We start from the raw sequence: 20,858 nt of genomic DNA on the forward strand, positions 1-20,858 counted from the left end.
AACCCAGGAGGCGGAGGTTGCGGTGAGCTGAGATCATGCCATTGCACTCCAACCTGGGCAACAAGATCTGAACTCCATCTCAAAAAAAAAAAAAAAGAAAAAAAGAAAAAAAAGCACCTGACATATTTACCGTTTTCCTGTGCACAGAGCTTGCTCTGTGTGCAGAGCACTTTATTTTAGAGTTGGGTAGGTAGGTCTTTCTCCCCTCCTGCCCATTTCTTTTGTATTTACTCAGTCCTTTTCCACCTGGTGCTTGGCAGTGTCATGCACACCTTGGGCACTTACTGAATACTCATTCATAGTGGTAAAGCCATCCATGGCTTTCCAGCATTCACACCCTTCCCCGTGAGTGTGGCCACTGGCCCAAGCTCTGGGGGTCAGGTGTTACTGGGAAGAAGGATGTGGGAATACAAGTGGTAGCAAAGCTTTACTCTGTCAGGGTAGCTGCATGGCACCTGGCTTCACTGTGCTTTGAATAGCTCTTAACTGTGGTCTATGTTGAAGGATATTTTATACATACCTGTATCTTGGCTTCAAAAATCAAATAGACTAGAGATTTTATCTCCTGCCAGGCTCAATGTTAGGTTAACCAAGGAAAGAATATTTCACCTGAGGAGCTGTGTCGTGGCCAGTAGTCTGATCAGTTCCCTTCGTGGGGATCTGGGTTCCTAGAGCACCCAGCATGGACTAGATGAGCCTTCAGGGCAGAGTTTCTTAAACAGCGGAACTGCTGGCATTGAGCCAGGTACCCCTTTGTAGAGGGGTTGTCTTGTGCATTGGAGGATGTGTAGCGGCATCTCCAGCTTCTATCCCCTAAACATCAATAGCAGCTGTCTCCCCTAGTTGTGAAAATCAAACGTGTTCAGACACCACCCCCGGCCCCCCAGCTGAGAACCACTGCCTGAGAAGGAAGGAGGGATGATGGGAGGAAGGGGCTTTTCCTCCGCAGGTGTCCTCTCTCTGTCCCGTGGGAGGCTGGGAGCCTGTGGTTGCCACCTCTGGCATCACCTTATAATCATTCTTCTGAAACATTAAAGTCTATGCAGATCAGCTGGGCGTCTTGTGAAAAAGCCAGTCCTGGTTCGGAGGGCTGGGGTGGGTGGGCGGGCCTGAGGTCTGCATGTCTAACCAGCTCCCTGGTGATGTCTTACTAGGAGCATGCTTGGAGCAGTAGCTCATGGCTGTGTGATTAGCACAGGCATCTTAGTGGCCTCTTTGTTGGAAGTTAACAGAACCCACTCATGATGACCAAAGCAAAAATATACTACATTAGCAACAGGGGCATTCACAGAAGGGACCGAGGGGCTTGGCCCAGCCTGGGGGCACTGGGGCCATCTCCTTCCCTCCTAGCTCTGGTTTTGGCTCCTGCCATCCCACCTCTTTGGCCCCATCCCACTTTGCCTATTCCTAGATCCATCAGGGGCAGCATTACAGACTCCCTGAGAAGGGGATATGTCAGGTAAGGGAAAGGATGAATGGGCCTGTTTCAGTGGGACACTGGAGTGACCTTAGGCTGAACATGGTTATTCTCTCCCAGCAGTGGAGTATACCCACAGAAGTCCACCTTGTGAATAGATGTGAGGGGACCTTGGATCCAGGGAGGAGCTCTGGTAGAGAGGGTTGGGGTGAGATCCTGGTTCCTGCCTTTCTCTGACTGCCCCTGACTTAGCTATTGATTCCCTGCCATTTCTCCTTCCTCTGGCCCTACCTACCTTATAGGGATGGTGAGATAGCACAGCAGACATATTCTGAGCTCACGAAAGGAATGCCGTCACTTAGATCTGAAAGGTACTATACCCCTCTCAAAGAAGATCCCACATGGGAAGACCTCCACTGGGGAAACTGGGAAATTAGAGGTGACTACTTGCCCCACTGAAATGATTTTCCCTCAGCCAAAGGACTTCCTGCAGAGTTATTTTAAACAGTAGGCCTCCCTTAGAGCATTCAAAATTACTCAATATATAGTTAGTTAAAACTCCCAACCTATCAGTCTCATTACTGGCCTGTTCCAAAGGCATTGGCGGAGGTCTGAGGAAGATGGGTAAGTTGGTGATTTGGGGTTATCTTGCAAGAAGGAGGACAGTGATGAGGCCTGGTCTTCTTCAGGGGACCTATTTCTTAGTTCAGAGAGCTGACCTCATGATTAATGCAACTTGGAAAGGTGCACGAGTTCTGTGCATAAATTCTATATCCTCAGGCAAAAAAAAAAAAAGACAAGGAAGAAAAAAAAGTGAGCAAAGGCGTGAGAATAGAGAAGCTTTATAATTTTTCTGGCTTCTGGTGGCAGCCATAGGATGGGAGTCAGGAACAAGGGAGGGAACCTGCAGCTCTGGACATAACCCTGGCATGTAACTCTAGACACAGTGACATCTACAAAAATCCAGGGAAATCTGCACAAAAAGTGGGAAAATGAGAAAAGATAGCTGGATAGGCCACCTATCCTTATTTCAAAAGACGTTAATGCCAAGGATGATCTGAAATGACATCAGGCAGATGTGCATAGAGTCAGAGACTGTGGCCCGTGTAAATTGTTGCAACGACAGCGTGGTACTTTCTTCACATCCACAGGGATGTGATCTTTGGGAATACAAAAGCCAGCCACCCCTCCTTTCCACTGCTGTGCTCTCCCTCCGAGCATGTTGATGCAACTTGAACAGCTCTGCACTATATTTAGCACTAACCAAAATACCAATCACCTAGATGCTACCTTCCCGTGCCCCTGGAAATTAGCTGTGTCTGCTGTATCTCTGTTCCAGCCCGACACGAGTGTACACGATCCTGGAGGAACTGAGTCCAGGAACCATCGTGGCCAATATCACAGCGGAGGATCCTGACAACGAAGGTTTTCCCAGCCACCTCCTCTACAGCATTACCACTGTTAGCAAATATTTCATGATAAATCAGTGTAAGCCACTCACTTCCATCCTTAAGTGTATCCTCTAATTCAGCCATTTGGATTGTTTTACAATGCAGTTGTCCCTCGATACCCATGAGAACTGGTTCTAGGATGTACCCTGGATACCGAAATCCACGTATGCTCAAGTCTCTTCTATAAAATGGCATAGTATTTGCATATAACCTATGCATGTCCCCCTGTATATTTTATATCATCTCTAGATTCCTTATAATACCCAATGCAATGTCAATGCTATGTAGATAGTTGTTGTATTGTTTAGGGAATAATGACAAGAAAAAAATGTCTGTATATGTTTAATACAAATGCAACCAGCCATTTATTTTTCCTGAATATTTTAAATCCTCAGTTGGTTGAATCTGAGGATGCAGAACTCATGGATACAGAGGGCCGATTGTATTTTTCTTATCTTCTAGTATGGGGCATGTCTTTCTGTCTGGGGTCATCGCTGGTTACCAAGGTAATAGATGTATTAAAAGCAGCTGGCCTGGGGGTTGGGCAAACTAAACAGGGTTGACAGCTATGTCACCCTTCACCTTTGTGGGGGATGGGTGGGGGGCAGTGAAGAGATTTATTTTCTTACCCATTGTTAGGTTTGTGACTGAGACCTCTATAAAAAAAGACAGATTAACAAGAGAAAAGCATACAAATTTATTTAATGTTAAGTTTTATGTTACACCAGAGCCTTCAGAAATGAAGACTCAAAAAACAGGGAAACCCATGTGCTTTTATGCGCAGTTTGATGAAGTGAGTAATTATGGAGAAGTATGACTGGAGGACAAAAGGGTATGATAAACCTGGGGGAATTTAGCAAGGTCCGTTTGTTCAGATTCTTCCTGGCATCTCTGTCTTCCAGAATAGGATATTCCTTCCCTCCAGGTATAGGTAGGTTACCTCTGGAATGAAGGTCTTGTGACTGCTTCAAAGGAAAGCCAGAGGGCTCTTTTATGGGCTGCTTTAGGGAAGAAGGGCAGGAGAAGGTCAGAGAGACCTTCCTGCTTCTGCTGTTTTCTCAAATGCCAAGGTGCCATATTTTGGGGTAATGTGTCCTGAATCCCATCACCTTTTTCTCAAAGGCAGATGTGTAAGGATGGATGGGTTACTTATCCTGAGGGTTCCCTGAAGTCTTCTGAAGAGAGGGCCTATATTAGCACTGTCCAGTAGGAATAGAATGAAGCAGCTTGTGTAATTTCAAAGTCTCTAGTAGTCGCATTTTTAAAAAGTAAAAAGAAATAGGAGAAATTAATTTTAATTAGGTATTTTTAGCATGTATAAAATATTATTTCAACATGTTATCAATACTTAAAAGTTATTCATGACCAGGCATTGTGGCTCATGTCTGTAATCCCAACACTTTGGGAGGCTGAGGCCAGAGGATTGCTTGAGCCCAGGAGTTTGAGACCAGCCTGGGCAATGTAGCGAAACCCTGTCTCTACTAAAAGTTTAAAAATTAGCTGAGTGTGATGATCCACACCTATAGTCCCAGCTACTCAGGAAGTTGAGGCAGGAGGATCTCTTGAGCCTAGGAGTTTAAGGCTGCAGTGAGCTATGATCATTCCACTCTACTCCAGCCTGGGTGACAGAGCAAAACCCTGTCTCAAAAAAAAAAAAAAAAAAAGTGATTCATGAGATATTTCATATCATTTTCTTTGGTACCGAGTCTTGGAAGACTGTTGTATGTTTTGTACTTACAGTACATCTCAATTTGGATTAGCACCATTTAATTGCTCAATAACTCTCATGTGACTAGTGTTAACTGTATGGGACAGTGTCATCTTGGTCAATCTGCCAGACTGATGGGAGTTATTTTTCCATCTGAATATTTCTGAAGGGGACTTTTCTGCACTTCTATAACCACCTTTTCCTGGGGCCTTAGTGCACACCAGGCATTATGCTGAGTGATTATTCACCTATATCTCATCTCAAGTACTCAAGATAGCAACTCAATGAACTATCATCATTCACATTTTACAGACGAGGAAACAGGCCTAGGGAGAGCCTCAGGCAGGTTAAACAATTTGTTCAAGGTCTTACAGCTTGTAGGTCATGAAGCAGAAATACCAACCTAAGCTGCCTGATTCCTCGGGCCTGTCCTTTTAACCACTACCAGACTGTCCCACCCCTGTAAGTCCTGATTGCATCACCAAAAAGGACTTCCAGCCTTAGACAATCCCAGAAAAACAATGTGCTGTTGGCTCCTTAGGCTTTCTGGTAAAAGATACCTATTCCCAGGAGAGCCAGGCAAAGGCAATAATTGTGCACTGGCTCTGAAAACATCCTCATGCCCTGTCAGCTGATAGTGTAGGGACAACCATGGTTGAGAATTCTGTTCACTCTAGTGTTGCAAAATTCAACTTTTAACAAGTAGAGTGAGGTTTTTTTTTTTTTTTTTTTGAGCATATTTATTAAGATTTTTTGGTTGCAGGTAACAGAAACTAAGGCAAACCAAGCTAACCTCAAAAAAAAAAAAAACAGGCAGGGACATCTATCAACAGGATTCTGTGCATCGTTGGCTGGGCGCGGTGGCTCACGCCTGTAATCCCAGCACTTTGGGAGGCCGAGGCAGGCAGATCATGAGGTCAGGAGATCGAGATCATCCTGGCTAACACGGTGAAACCCCGTCTCTACTAAAAATACAACAAATTAGCCGGGCGTGGTGGCGGGTGCCTGTAGTCCCAGCTACTTGGGAGGCTGAGGCAGGAGAATGGCGTGAACCCGGGAGGCGGAGCTGGCACTGAGTCGAGATTGCGCCACTGCACTCCAGCCTGGGTGACAGAGTGAGACCCCGTCTCAAAAAAAGAAAATGTAAAAAGATGGGGACATACAAAGGATGTGACCCAGCGCTGCTCCAGGGACCTTGGTTCTGTATCTCCACTATTAGCCTGACTGATCCTCCAATGTGTGCCTTTCAGTTATAAATTCTCCAATAAGAGAGCCCTGTGGGTCAAGCTGGAGTCAGTTATTCACCAGTCCAGTCCACTCTGGGCAAGGGCTGCCACCAGGGACCCAACTCTGAAGTGCAGTGTGAAAAATCCCAGAAGGGTCAGGCCAGATACCCCAATGAATGTCTAACACAGGAACTTCATGGGTTTTCAAAAATGTATAGAGATTATGCTCTGCATAAGCTCTTCCTCATGTTAGAATGGTCTTTTCCAGTTTTCTCCAAGTTTCTGTATTCCTTTTCATTTCTCTTCAAAGGGTCACGTTCTAACCTTTGCTTTCTTAGTGACTGGTACAATCCAAGTGGCCCAAAGGATAGACCGAGATGCGGGTGAATTGAGACAAAATCCCACCATTTCCCTGGAAGTTCTAGTGAAGGACAGACCATATGGGGGTCAGGAGAATCGCATCCAGATAACCTTCATTGTGGAAGACGTCAATGACAATCCTGCCACATGCCAAAAGTTCACCTTCAGGTATGCACACTTTGAAACTAGGGCTGGACATTCTACCTCTTTGGTGGCCCTCCACCCTTTGGCTTCTCTGGCATATTCTCAGGAGAATTATAAGCATTTGGAGAAACAGCTCAGTAGAATAAATTGATGTGAACTGTTCACTGTTGTCCACAGGTTTCCTTGTTATCATCCTTTTTTCTTCCCTGTCTTTCATTTTCCTTCTTCTTCATTATCTCCCTTGTTCACTTTCTTACTCTTAAGAATTATTTTTTATTTTGCTCCCTTCTATATCTGGCTCATCTCTGTTGGTGAAAAGGACCACAGGGACTTGTTAGGCCCTCTCTGGACTGTGCTTGTTCTTTGTTTATTGCCACGGGTGGCAAGATGGGGCTGTTAGTTAGCAGTTATAATAGATGTTTGAGACTTAGGATCAGTGAATAGGAACTCCCAGAAAAACATACCACCAGCCAGATGAATAAATCAAACCAAGTACTTAGGTAAAACCAAACAAAGCATCGAATTCACCTTACACAACTTAACTGAATATAAACAAAAGACATCCGAAAGGGAAAAAATGCAGATACAAGTGGGATACAAGTGATTTTGTATATTTTGACTCATACTTTGTCCTACAATCTATTTGCTATTATTTTACAATAAAGTCCCTTGTGATTCTGGGTTAATATGCTTTTTGAAAACAATATTGTCTTTCTACTATTTTGTCAAAAAGCCACATGATTAGTACTTGCCCATATTAGCCTCATCTCTGAGGTTTTGTTCCAGCCAATCTCTGGTCTCCTGAGAGGCTGAAGAGGGCTCTTTGGGAGGAATTGGGGTTGTGGGGAGCAACTCCACAGCAGCCCTTGCTAAGAGACAGCCCTGTATCTGGAGCACGGCTGAAGACCAGGGTGAGTCTCAGTTCCAGATGTCCCCATGGGGAGAGTCTCCTGAGTTTATCTTTGAGTGGTTTTGTAAGTTTTCTCCAGGCGACTCTGGACATAGACCCAATACATTCAGAGGACAAAAGACCCTAGACCAGGATTGCCTAGGAGGAGCAGGAGAAATAGAAATTCCTTTATTATACTCATGAATGTCTCCCTGTTGTCCCAAATGGCATGCCCAGCATAATGTTAAAGGATCCATGTGGCCTCGAGTCTGATATCAAAACGGTTAAACTCTGTTCTGGATACACCCCTGACTTGTCCCTTCAGATCCAGTCTCCACCCTGCTCTGTGCTCCAAGATGCTGACCTAGATGGATACTGTATTAGTCTGTTTTCATGCTGCTGATAAAGATATACCTGTGACTGCGACTAGGCAATTTACAAAAGAAAGAGGTTTAATTGGACTTACGGTTCCACATGGCTGGGGAAGCCTCACAATCATGGCAGAAGGCAAGGACGAGCAAGTCACGTCTTACATGGATGGCAGCAGGCAAAGAGATAGAGCTTGTGTAGGGAAACTCCTCCTTATAAAGCCATCAGATCTCGTGAGACTTAGTCACTATCATGAGAACAACCCAGGAAAGACTTGCCCCCATGATTCCATTTCCTCCTACCAGGTCCCTCCCACAACATGTAGGAATTCAAGATGAGACTTTGGTGGAGACACAGCCAAACCATATCATCCTACCCCAGCCCTTCCGAAATCTCACGTTCTCACATTTCAAAACCAGTCATGCCTTCCCAACAGTCACCCAAAGTCTTAACTCATTTCAGCATTAACTCAAAAGTCCACAGTCCAAAGTCTCATCCGAGACAAGGCAAATCCCTTCTGCCTATGAGCCTGTAAAATCAAAAGCAAGTTAGTTACTTCCTAGATGCAATGGGGGTAGAGGCATTGGGTAAATACCGCTGTTCCAATGGGATAAATTGGCCAAAATGCAGGCGCTACAAGCCCCATGCAAGTCTGAAATCCAGCAGGGTAGTCAAATCTTAAAACTCTAAAATGATCTCCTTTGACTCCATGTCTCACATCCAGGTCACGCTCATGCAAGAGGTGGGTTCCCATGATCTTGGGTAGCTCCATTCCTGTGGCTTTGCAGGGTACAGCTTCCATCCTGGATGCTTTCACGGGCTGGCATTGAGTGTCTGTGGCTTTTCCAGGTGCACGGTGCTAGCTGTCAGTGGATTTACCATTCTGGGGTCTGGAGGACAGTGGCCCTTTTCTCACAGCTCCACTAGGCAGTGCCCTACTAGGGACTTCGTGTGGAGACTCCAACCTCACATTTCCCTTCTGCACTGCCCTAGCAGAGGTTCTCCATGAGGGGCCGCCCCTGGAACAAACTTCTGCCTGGGCATCCAGTCATTTCCATACATCCTCTCAAATCTAAGCAGAGGTTCCCAAACCTCAATTCTTGACTTCTGTGCACCCACAGGCTCAACACCACATGAAAGCTGGCAAGGCTTGGGGCTTCCACCCTCTGAAGCAATAGCCCGAGCTGTACCTTGGCCCCTTTTAGTCACAGCTAGAGTGGCTGGGATGCAGGGCACCAAGTCCCTAGGCTGCGCACAAGAGAGGGACCCAGGGCCTGGCCCATGAAACCATTTCTTCCTCCTAAACCTCTGGGCCTGTGATGGGAGTGGCTTCCACAGAGGTCTCTGACATGCCCTGGTGGCATTTTCCCCATTGTCTTGGTGATTAACATTCAGCTCCTTGTTACTTATGTAAATTTCTGCAGCTGTCTTGAATTTCTCCTCAGAAAATGGGATTTTCCTTTCTATCATTGTCAGGCTGCAAAATTTCCAAACTTTTAAGCTCTGCTTCCCTCATAAAACTGAATGCCTTTAACAGCACCCAAGTCACATCTTGAATGCTTTGCTGCTTAAAAATTTCTTCTACCAGATGCTCTAAATCATCTCTCTCAAGTTCAAAGTTCTACAAGTCTCTAGGGCAGAGGCAAAATGCCACCAGTCTTTTTGCTAAAACATAACAAGAGTCACCTTTGCTCCAGTTTCCAATAAGTTCCTCATCTCCATCTGAGACCACCTCAGCCTGGATTTAATTGTCCATATCATTATCAGCATTTTGGTCAAAGCCATTCAACAAGTCTCTAGGGAGTTCCAAACTTTCCCACATTTTCCTGTCTTCTTTTAAGCCCTCCAAACTGTTCCAACCCTTGCCTGTTACCCAGTTCCAAAGTTGCTTCCACATTTTCAGGTATCTACAGCAGTGCCCCACTCTATTGGTACCAATTTACTGGATTAGTCCATTTTCATACTGCTGATAAAGACATACCCGAGACTGGACAATTTACAAAAGAAAGAGGTTTAATGGACTTACAGTTCCACATGGCTGGGGAAGCCTCACAATCACAGCAGAAGGCAAGGAGGAGCAAGTCATGTCTTACGTGGATGGCAGCAGGCAAAGAGAGAGCTTGTGCAGGGAAACTCCCCCTTATAAAGCCATCAGATCTCATGAGACTTAGTCACTATCACAAGAACAGCACAGGAAAGACTTGCCCCCATGATTCAATTTCCTCCCACTGGGTCCCTCTCACAACATGTGGGAATTCAAGATGAGATTTGGGTGGGGACACAGCCAAACCATATCAGATACCAACCAGCTCCCTTGCCTTCCAGCTTCTGGTTGGCCAATGGGGAGTCCTAGAAGGAGGAGGAGAGGAGGGTCAGGCTCTCTCTTTGTGAGCTGGGTGCATCCCTCTCCTGCCTGAAGATCTCCATTCCCATAGGCAGCTCTCTGTCGCTGGTGGCAGGACCTGCTTCCTCCACTGGCTTCCCTGGGCCTAGAGGTGGTAAGGGTGCTTCACTCTCACGAGCCCTGAGATATTGCACCATCCCATGAGATTTCCATATACTCTGTGAGCACCTTCTTCATAGTCCCTTTACTGACCCCTCCTAGAATGATCCTAATTCACCAGCTGCTTCCTGCTGACACCTCAATAACGTCAGTCACAATCTTGAGCACGTAGTAGGTTCCTATCCCAACCTAAGCCCTACAAGTCCATTAGATGGGTGGGGACAGCTGCATGGGTAGTTAGAATTGTGACTTCCACACCTTTACATGCATAAATTGAGAGATGTCTGGGCCCTGGGGATGGAGTAGAGACAATTTGCAGCATCACACTTACACTTTCTTTGATATTTTAAATCTGAGCTAGCACCCTTGGGTGGTTCCAGTACATCCTGGGAAGCTCCTGCCCTCTTCTGCCCTCCTGCTCTTCCTTGTTCCTCTGCCCTAAGAGGTAGGGGGTGAAGGTTAAGAAGTGAGAATGCCTGGAGAGGGCTGTGCTGTCTCAAACCTTCCTTGTCCATTTTCTCTCTTCAGTGCATATCTGTTAATTGTATATTTGGCTTCCTGCAGTCCAGAGTCACCTGGGGTATGGGAGGACAGTTTGCAGACTGTGTTCCATATTAGCTGGTGAAACTGCAATTCGAATATCCTAGAGTGTCCAGGCAAGCCCAGAGTCCTGCTCTTGATAATCTTCCCTCCAGATTAGCCCTGAAGGCCAGTGTGAAATCCGTAACTGGACTAACTGCATTTATTACTGAAGATAATCTAATCAAGGCTCAAGTCCCTTCTCTGGGCTCTTCTAGTGGGAGGAACTCTCAGCCACCCTAAGAACGCCACGATGTGAGGAAGGGCAATGAAGGGGACCCCTCCTCTGCAGTTCCAGGGGCGGAGGTCTTCAGCCCAAAGCCCAGCCTCGCCTCCCAAGGCTGCATAAGGGCAGGTGCAGAGAGGGCTGAGAAGCCCTGACCTGCAGCACCCGCCATCCTCCCAGCCTTATACCTTCTCCAGTCCAACTGTGTCAAAGCCAAGCACACAGGCAGGTCAAAACAGAAAAAAGCGACAATGGCATGGTTCTGCCGCCGTCTCTGACACTTGCTCTTGAATGTTTGTTCCTTTATCGGAGGCTGTGGGCGCGGTCTCTGCTGTGGAGTTCTTGAGAGCAGGTGGCAGAGCGAGTGAGGTCAGCGCGGCTGCTGGGGGCGGCGTGCTGTGCTCCCGCAGGGAGGAGGGCGGCCTGGAGGAGGCGGGCGCCCCCTGCTGCCCGCGTAGGCCCCTGCAGGCTCCCAGCCCTTCGTACCGTGGCCCCCGAGGCTTTCCCAGGCTGATGATGAATGAGCCCAGGGCCCGAGGGAGGCATCCGAGGCACGTGACAACCCCCGCTCTGGTTGTAAATTGTCAGGCGATTCACTGAAAGCGCTTTGCAAGCTGTTTGTGAGCAAGAGGCGGGGCAGTTTGGCTGATTCAGAATGGGCTGGACACAGTCGACTTTGCATGGGGAGAGAAACGTGGTCTGATGGCTGGGAGCGAGGGCAGCTCGCTTTTGAGGCAAGGATTGCTGAATGAGGGGAGTGGCTTTCTAAGTTAGGCGTTTAGGGGAAAAATACCAACTGTCAGGGACGAATGAGAGAATAGGCCAAGCAGCCCTGGGGGGCACTCTGTTGGAGTGCCTGAAATGTCTGGCTTCAGGACCTTGGATTCTTTGAATGATGCAATCTCCTGGCTTCTGCAGAGTTGAAATCAAGGCTTAGATCCCCAAACCATCTGTGAGCCTGGATACTTATGGATGGAAGTTAAAGTTTACAGTGACTCTAACACTGCAGAGGATCAAGTCTGGATACATCCACTTTCCTGGACAGGCCTTGAAAATGCTCAGAACCACTCTTTCTTCCCCTGTGCAGTGGGGACAAGAATACAAACCTCTCTGAGATGAGGAAATTAGAGATAGTGTTTTTAAAGTGCTTGGTATGATACAGCACGCAGTTGGTGTTTAATAAGTGGTGTCTATTCTAAGTCCCTATGAATGAAACCATGACATCGTGCAATCAAGGCAGGAATGCTCAGACTCCAATCCTGCTGAAATACAGATCTTTGCCAATGAGGCATCATGGAGATTCCATTACACCTGTTTTCGCTCCAGCAAGCAAACCTGTTATCCTCAGTGGCCCATGACCATTCTTGCTGTCAGACTTTGCTCCGTATGCACTGAGCCTAGAGCCGATTTTATCTGCCATGAAAAGAGGATGTGGAACGAAGAAGGGAGCAGAGTTTGGTTGCCGAGAGAAGTGTATGCTCCAAGAACCAGATGCTAAGATGGGATTAAATGTGCAAGGCTATTATTAGGGGAGATGCCTGTGGCAGAAAATGGGGAGAGAGATGGACAAGGCTGGCCAAGTCATCAGATCATGATGCAAGGCTGATCTGAGTGAAGGGAAGAGGGAGAAAAGGTAGTTGGACATGTTCTAGGCTGCCACGCAGTCTAAGGAGTGTTCAGCTAGGACATTGGGGGTCCTGGAGCCAGTGTCAGCTGACATAGGACAGGACTGAGCCTTAGTATCTCTGCCATGACCAGTTGTTGATACGTGGCATCACCATAAACACAGTGACGGATTTCAGAGCCCAGCAGCTGAGGCCAATGGTCAGTTATGCTCTCATGGTTAAAGGTCTTCCAGGCACATTCTCACAACAGCCACGATATATTTTTGTAAGAAATTCTACCAAGGCAAAATATGATTAAGATAGGTAGCCAAGACAAACAAAAAAGAAAGAAAAGCCACAAATTCTTCCCTGCTTGCTCTTTATGCATGCTCCTTTGCAATGTGATTTTGCTATTAGCTCCATCAAGAGATGGGTCTCCTTGAATCTGAGCTTGACTATGTGAATTGCTTTGACCATTGGAGCATTCACAAACATGGCAAAACAGAGGCTTGAAACATGCATGTGCATTGGGACTTGCCCTCTCTCGTTACTTTTGGAACCAGAGACCTCCATGCAATGAGCCTAGACTAGCCTCCTAGAAGATGAGAATAGCAAGAAGCAGAAATCAAGCACCTTCCCACCATGGGGCATGTAAGTGAGGCCATCCTAGACTGTCCAGCCCCAGCCAAGCTGTCAGTGACCACAGAGACCAGCTAAGCCAAACTAAAACCGAAAGGACTGTGGGAAAACCTGTAGTACTGTGAGAAACCATAAATGCTTGTTGTTTTAATTCACTCAGTTTTGGGATGGTGTGTTACGTAGTAAAAACTAATTGATATCATTTATGTCCATTTTATAGACGGAGGAACTGAAACCTGGAAACATGAGAAAGCCCCTCAATGAACTGAAGTCTCAAGGTGTTCATTGGTCTTCCTCAGAGCCTCCTACAGCAAGCTGGGCTTGATCGGAAGGCTCTGAGTTTGGGGGTAGCTTTACTCATTTGTGTTATTTGCCTAAACCCTGGAGTCTACTGAGATTGAGACCCCCAAACTTGACCATTAATAAACCTCTTTTGGATGAATAATATAAAGGTGTTAGGAGGCCTTTCTAGGCCATTGAAGCCACTAGAACACAAGTCAAGGAATTCTCAATCTTCAAAGCATGGGAGATGAGGGGTACAGGGATTCTCCCTAGCCCAATTAGAAACTCCTTCAGGCAGGAGGTAAAATTTATATTTCTGTTCTATTCTTCTTCACGAGTGTGCTAGTCTTATAAGTCTATTGTTCATTCATTCAACAAATATTTATTGAGTGTGCCAAGAAAAAAGCAAAGATCTTTGCCCTCATGGAGTTTACTTTCTAGGAGGGAAATAGACAATAAACAGAATAAATAAGAGAAATACATGGTGTATCAGATAATGATGTGTGCTAGGAATTAAAAATAAAGAGGGGAATAGGAGAGGAAGTACCGTACAGGGAACATTGCCATTCTAGATAGGGTAGCCTCACTGATAAGGTGACATTTGGTTAGACAGATGAAAGAAAGTGAAAGTGGGAGTCACGTGAGTATTTGTGGGGAGAGGATTCCACAGCTAGTGCAGGGACGCTGAGGCCAGAGCCTCATGAAGAGTTCAGGGAGCATCAGAAGGCCAGAGTGGCAGGAGGAGAGTGAACAAGGAGAAGAGCTAGCGGGAGACAAGTTCAGAGAGGAAAAGGCGGGTATGTCATGAAGCGTCCTGCAGATCAAAGGTGGGACTTTGAGTGAAATGAGGAGCCATTTGGGACTTAGGAGCAGAGGAGTGACATGATCTGACAACATGTTAACAGGATCCTTCTGGCTGCTGTGTTTTAAATAGCCCAAAAGGTAGCAAGGGCAGAATCAGGGAGACCAGTTAGGAGGTGACTGCAATGACCATGGACTTACTTTGAGTTGCAGTTAAAGTAGAGGTGTCTAGCCCAGGGCCCATGTGAGAAGGAACAGTCGATTACCATTTGTTGGGGGAAATACTGGATTGTGTCTTTTCACCAGCATTATGGTGCCGGAAAGAACAGCCATGGGGACGTCGCTTCTTGACCTGAACAAGTTCTGCTTTGATGATGACAGTGAGGCACCAAACAACAGATTCAACTTCACCATGCCATCTGGAGTGGGGAGCGGCGGCAGATTTTTACAGGATCCAGCTGGCTCTGGGAAAATTGTGGTCAGTTAATGGTCATTGCATCATTAAAAGGGCATCGGGAATTGGTCCAACATGCATCATGCTTTTTTTGCCCCATAGAGAGAAATTTCCAAGGTAACCCCCTCTCAGAGCAACTGTAACTGACAGGCTTAATAGCGAGTCTGTGTTCCCCATTCGCTCTTTATTTTACCCCAGTTCCAGGAATCATTTGTTACACATAGTTGTGCCTGGGCTGCTAAGGTCTGGATTCTTTCTTGCATAGCATGCAGTTTGTGTGCCTGCTTAGCGTGCCTTCACAGACACGTCAGTGCCCTCTGTGCTCAGGCACTTTTGTTTATTTAAGTGCTCATTCCTAGCCCATAGAGGTGTGAGGCGAGAGAAAGCAGGGCCGGGACCTTGAGTATGTCTGGATAAATTCCACACCATAAAACCACTGGAGACCAGAGGAGAGTGAGACAGTGAGGATGTGTAGGAAGCCCCCTCCCTGGCAACTCCAAGGGACAAGAGCTGCATTGGAAGAAGGATGGGCATGAAAAGTGGGTCCCAATGAGCTGAGTTAGACCTTTCCTTACAGAGCTCCTGCTGGAAGGTGGTGGGGAAGGAGAAGAGAAAAATGAAAGGGCTGGGAAAGCAGCAGCCTCAGGGAGGGAAGCTAGCAACCCACTACCCTTCCCGTCACCCAGCTTTCTTCTCCACCTCCCATCCCAAGCCCTTCTTCAATCCCCAAGAACATCTCACCCACTTTATTCATAGTACCATCTTAAAAATAATTTCTATTTTTTTCTGTTTAGGAAATTAATACATGTTCACTGTAGAAAATATAGAAAGCACAGAAAAGCATCACCATTCACTGATAACCAGTGTTAATAGTTTGGTACATGTCCTTCTTGTCTTTTTTCTATAGATATATTTTATGTGTATTTTTATACATATATGCATAGGTATTTTTATTTTTATTATTTTTTTAAGAGACCATGTCTCACTGTATCACCCAGGCTGGAGTGCAGTGGTTCAGTCATAGCTCTCACCACAGCCTCGAACTCCTAGGCTCAAGTGATCCTCACATTTCAGCCTCCCTAGCAGCTGGGACTACAGGAGGGCACCACTGTGCCTAGCTTATTTTTTAGCTTTTTCTAGAGCTTTTCTTAAGCTCCTGGTCTCAGGCAATCCTCCCACCTCGGCCTCCCCAAGTGCTGGGATTATAGGCATGAGCTGCTGCACCTAGCCTGCATACGAATTTTAAATACAGTAGTGTCCCCTTATCCACCGGGGATATGTTCCAAGACCCCTAGTGAATGCTCGAAACCACAGATAGTACCAGATCCTACATATGTTATGTTTTTTCCTTCTATACATAGATACCTATGGTAAGTTTAATTTATAAATTAGGTACAGTAAGTATTGACAATAATAGTGAATAATAAAATAGAAAAAGTATAACAAAATACTGTAACAAAAGTTATGTGACACTGGGCATGGTGGTGCACACCCATAGTCCCAGCTACTTGGGAGGCTGAGATAGGAGGATCACTTGAGGCCACGAATTTGAGGCTGCAGTGAGCTATGATTACGCCTGTGAATAGCCACTGCACACCAGCCTGGGCAACAAACGGGACTCCTATCTCTAAAAAAGAATAAAGAAAACCAGTTATATGAATGTGGTTTCTCTCTCTCAAAATATCTTATAGTACTGTACTCACAATTTTCAGACTGTGGTTGACTGCAAGCAACTGAAACTGTCAAAAGCAAAACCACAGATAATAAGGGGGGACTACTATAATGAAATAGCCCTCCATACAAGATTCAATTTTGTGCTTTTCTTCAGCGAATCTGAAGTTGTGATCCTGTACTGTTGAGCAATAGTGCTTAATGAACATCTTTGTACATAGATTCTCTCTCCTGGTAAATTATTTCCATAAGTTCACTAGCAGTGAGCAAAGGTATGGTCATAACTTTTTAAAGCTCCTCATTTTTATGGGCAAAGTGTTTTCCAAAAGCGTTTTGCCAATTTATATATCCATTAGCAGTATATGAAAATATCTCTCGCAGCCCAATAAATAGGATTGTTTGTATAATCTACTATCTCTGTCTTAATCTAGCTGATTGCTGATCTAGACTATGAAAATCCAAGGAACCTAGCAGCCGGCAATAAATACACAGTGATAATCCAGGTGCAGGATGCGGCCCCCCCTTACTATAAAAGCAAGTATCATTTTATTTTATTTCATGAGTGTCTTTCTTCAGTATCAGTGACTAAACTCTGCTGGGCAATACTAGGTACTGTGCTAGGTCCCCCATCTCACTAGTACTGCCCTCATGCAGGAACCCCCTCTTTCTTGGCTGAATTACAACACTTAAGAGTCTTTGAAGGGAAATGCAAATGCCATCATATGACTTCCTTGGTTAAAGCCTTCGGGCGTCTCCTGTAGCTGTCAAGTTCAAGTTCCAACTCTTTGGCTTGGCATACAAGAATTTTCATCATTCGGTTGCTGCTTACTTCTCCGGCTTCACCTCCTGTCACTTGCTTCCAAGCCCCCATTTTTTTGCAACTGGGCAAACAGCTTGAAGTTTTCCAAAGTGAATTATGTGGTTTTATACCTTGGCATTTTTGCATATGCCTACAACACCCCCTAATCTCGTCCCTGCCCCATTTATCTAATTCTATCCTTATAAGGCTCAGCTTGTTCTTTCTCCTGGAAGCTGTTCCTCCTCTGGGTTCTGTAGTGCTCTGTGTGCTCATGTGCTTATCAAAGGGTGAACACCCTCAGCATCTAAAAGGCAGGAGCTCCCATGTCTTAGCCACCTGGTATCCCCTATGCGCAAAGCCTGTACACAGGAGATTCTTTAAAGATGTTGAATAAACAAACGGATGAGTATGGATTTGTGATTAAATGTGCTTCTATTTCCATTTTTAGATAACATCTACGTTTATATCCTAACAAGCCCAGAAAATGAGTTTCCTCTCATTTTTGATAGGCCATCCTACGTATTTGATGTGTCAGAAAGAAGGCCGGGTAAGTAACAGATAAGACACAGACCAGAGTGCTGTCAATGGACTCCATCCAAACGTGTGTTCTGCGGAGTGGAAAACTCCCTTCTGGAGGCTTCGCATGCTGTTTTGCACAGTGATTCACAGCTGATTAGTATTTATTGCATCTCTTATTTCTTTTAAATTTTCCTTGCGGCTGAGGAGCCCTTCAGGTGAAACTTGGACTTTTGAAAACTGTTGATTAAACTGCATTTCTCAGAAGCCTCTGATTGCTTCCTTGCCTGTTTGCCTGATTCCGCTAATCCTCCCTTTTCCTAGTTTAAGTTTTCTCTTGGTCTCCACTGTGAGTTTTATCCAGCTCACTCAGAGAATTAAAATTTAAAAACAGAAAAGGTTTCCCATTTCTATATTTCCTTCATTTGCAAACAAAATAAAGACATTTTCTCTCTCCCCTACTAGGATTCCCTGAAGGCCTTCTTTTCTGCCCTTTACAACACCCTGCTTTTTGCAGGCTCTTCCCCTGTTAAGGAAAAGACTCACTCCCCGCTTCCAGCTTCACTTTCTGCCTCTCTCTCGCTCTCTCAGTTTGAAGGTAATACTATAAATGCTCTAGTGTAATAGACTCCCCACAGCCTTTCATCTTTAGATCATGGATACTTTTTCCATATTAAAAACAACAACAAAAAATCAAACCAAAACCAAAACACTCCCTCTAAAATGATCCATTCTCTTTAGGATGGTCTCCATTTCCTGACATTAAGTTTTCAAGCAAAATGCAAAATGAAGGTCCAAAGAAAATGCTTTTAATTTCTTATACCTTATCCAGTGAATAACAAATTCGAAAGAAATAGGCTTTCTGGGAATTCACAGATCTTACTGCAGTTCTTTTTGATCACCTACTTTGGGTCACACACTTAGTGCTGGGATACAGAATTGAGTAAGAGAAGATTTCTGCCCTTGAGGAGTGTAATTTATGAGAAGGAACTCCTACAAAACAAGCCAGAATGCTAGCAGCCCCACCAACAATATTTGTAAAAATTGCAAAGTGGAAGAGGATTTAAAAATCTATAATCTGTAATCATCAATTGCTAAATTCTTTAACAATTATTTATTTTTATAACAGCAATTCATGCTCATTATAGAAAATTGAAAAACACGGGACTTTTAGACAACACTGCTGCAAAGAGATGTATGTGTGAGGTTGTATGTTCTTTGTACTATTGTTTCTGATAGCAAAATGATTGGTGTCCCTGGAGTCTATATAAAGGCATAAATTGCTGGGCATGGTGGCTGACGACTATAATCCTAGCACTTTGGGAGGCCGAGCTGGGCAGATCACTTGAGGTCAGGAGATCGAAACTAGCCTGGCCGACATGGTGAAACCCCGTCTCTTCAAAAAATACAAAAAGATTAGCCAGGTGTGGTCATGGGCACCTGTAATCCCAGCTACTTGGGAGGCTGAGGCAGGAGAATTGCTTGAATCCAGGAAGTGGAGGAGGTGGCAGCAAGCCGACATTGCACCACTGCACTCCAGCCTGGGTGACAGAGTGAGACTCCATCACACACACACACACACACACACGCACAAAGATATAAATTGTCTATTACACCTCACAGGACTGCTTGGATCATAGGGTCAGTTACCTAGCGGGTGTTGGTTAGCATTATTTCAATTTAGTATAATTGAAGCTATAAAACAGAGTTTGGACAGCAAGGAGGCCTCCAGAAGTCCTTCTTCCCATGGCAGTGAGGACATCTGTTCCTGAATCATCCTTCCCTACCCCTTAAAAGCAGGACTTATTGCAGGTACTTTATTCCTCCAGCCAGAACCCAAGTGGGACAGGTGCGAGCCACTGATAAAGACCTCCCCCAGAGAAGCCTCGTGTACTCCATCTCCACCGGAGGGGCCAGCCTCCAGTATCCGAATGTATTTTGGATTAATCCCAAGACAGGAGAACTCCAGCTGGTAACTAAAGTGGACTATGAAACAACCCCCATCTATATTCTCAGGATCCAGGCCACCAACAACGAAGACACAAGCTCTGTCACTGTGAGTGGGGCTGCTTGGTATAGTCCCAGTAACCCAACTGGTTGACTTAGGGTCTCTCTGGCACCCCCAGAGTGTGGACGTGGCAATGAGGAAACTTCCCAGGGTACATCCTGCGGATGTGGTGAGAAATAAGTAAAGGTGCCCTGGGAAATAAAGGTGCCCTGGGAAATAAAGATCCCCATTTTTCTTTTTTTTCTTTTTTTTTGAGGCAGGGTCTTGCTCTGTTGCCCAGGAGGGAGTACAATGGTGTAACCTTGGCTCACTGCAACTTCCACCTCCTGGGCTTAAGCGATTATCGTGCCTCAGCCTCTCAAGTAGCTGGGATTGCAAGTGTGCACCACTGTGCCCGGCTTATTTTTGTATTTTTAATAGAGATGGGTTTTGCCATGTTGGCCAGGCTGGTCTCGAACTCCTGTCCTCAAGTAATCCACCCGCCTCAGCCTCTCAAAGTGCTAGGATTATAGGCGTGAGCCACTGCACCCAGCCCCACATTTTTTTGAGGCCCAAGTTTGTGGGTGACTGAGAAAAGCACTAACGTTGTTGGCCAGATATTGGAATGTCTGGTGGACCCACAAAGCCAGTTTGTGGGACAAGGTTCCTCTTGTGGCCCTGTAAATCTTGCTTTGCCTTCACTGAAGGCTGTTGGTGAGATGCACACTTCCCAGAACTTGAGTGTGGTTTTGGAGTTACGCATTTCCTCCCCAGGAGCATTTATGCCGTGTTCCTACCCTGCCTCTACGCATACCAGATGGGGTAGATCTTAAAACGATGCTGTGCTGCTATCTTGCTTCCCAACCTTTGAGGCTGAGAATGTTGTTATATGCAGATTCCGAGTCAGTGGATCTGGGGCCTGAGATTCTGCGTTTCTGACATGCTTCCAAGTGGGGCGGCGCTGCTGGTCCCCTGCCACACCTCGAGTTGCAAGGGCCTAATAGGTCCATGTTGTCAGTGGTTTGGATTATCCAAGGGCAACATGATAGCCACAAAGACCAAACTATTCCCTGGTCCTTCCCATTAGTAAAGTAAAAAAGCATGAAGGCAAAATGAACTCTCAGTTAGCAGCAGGCAGCCATAGACAAAGATTGGTTCAGAGTCCGGAGACCGAGTTCATTTTTCAGCTTTGATCCAAATTTTCCGAGGGAGTCTGAGCAATGCTTATCTCCA

General features: G+C 45.6%; 1 protein-coding gene across 1 annotated transcript in view; it reads left to right on the forward strand.

The window, feature by feature from the left end:
- Positions 1-20,858, forward strand: part of CDHR3 (cadherin related family member 3) — a 78,997-nt gene that overhangs the window by 44,003 nt on the left and 14,136 nt on the right. Inside the window, exons 6-11 of the mRNA XM_063642098.1 lie at positions 2,757-2,905; positions 6,141-6,330; positions 14,505-14,676; positions 16,755-16,857; positions 17,571-17,669; positions 19,468-19,694. Of these exons, the coding sequence (XP_063498168.1) occupies positions 2,757-2,905; positions 6,141-6,330; positions 14,505-14,676; positions 16,755-16,857; positions 17,571-17,669; positions 19,468-19,694 (940 nt within the window). The remainder of the gene's footprint in view (positions 1-2,756; positions 2,906-6,140; positions 6,331-14,504; positions 14,677-16,754; positions 16,858-17,570; positions 17,670-19,467; positions 19,695-20,858) is intronic.

The sequence above is a fragment of the Symphalangus syndactylus genome, chromosome 6 (assembly GCF_028878055.3).
Source record: "Symphalangus syndactylus isolate Jambi chromosome 6, NHGRI_mSymSyn1-v2.1_pri, whole genome shotgun sequence".
NCBI lineage: Eukaryota > Metazoa > Chordata > Mammalia > Primates > Hylobatidae > Symphalangus > Symphalangus syndactylus.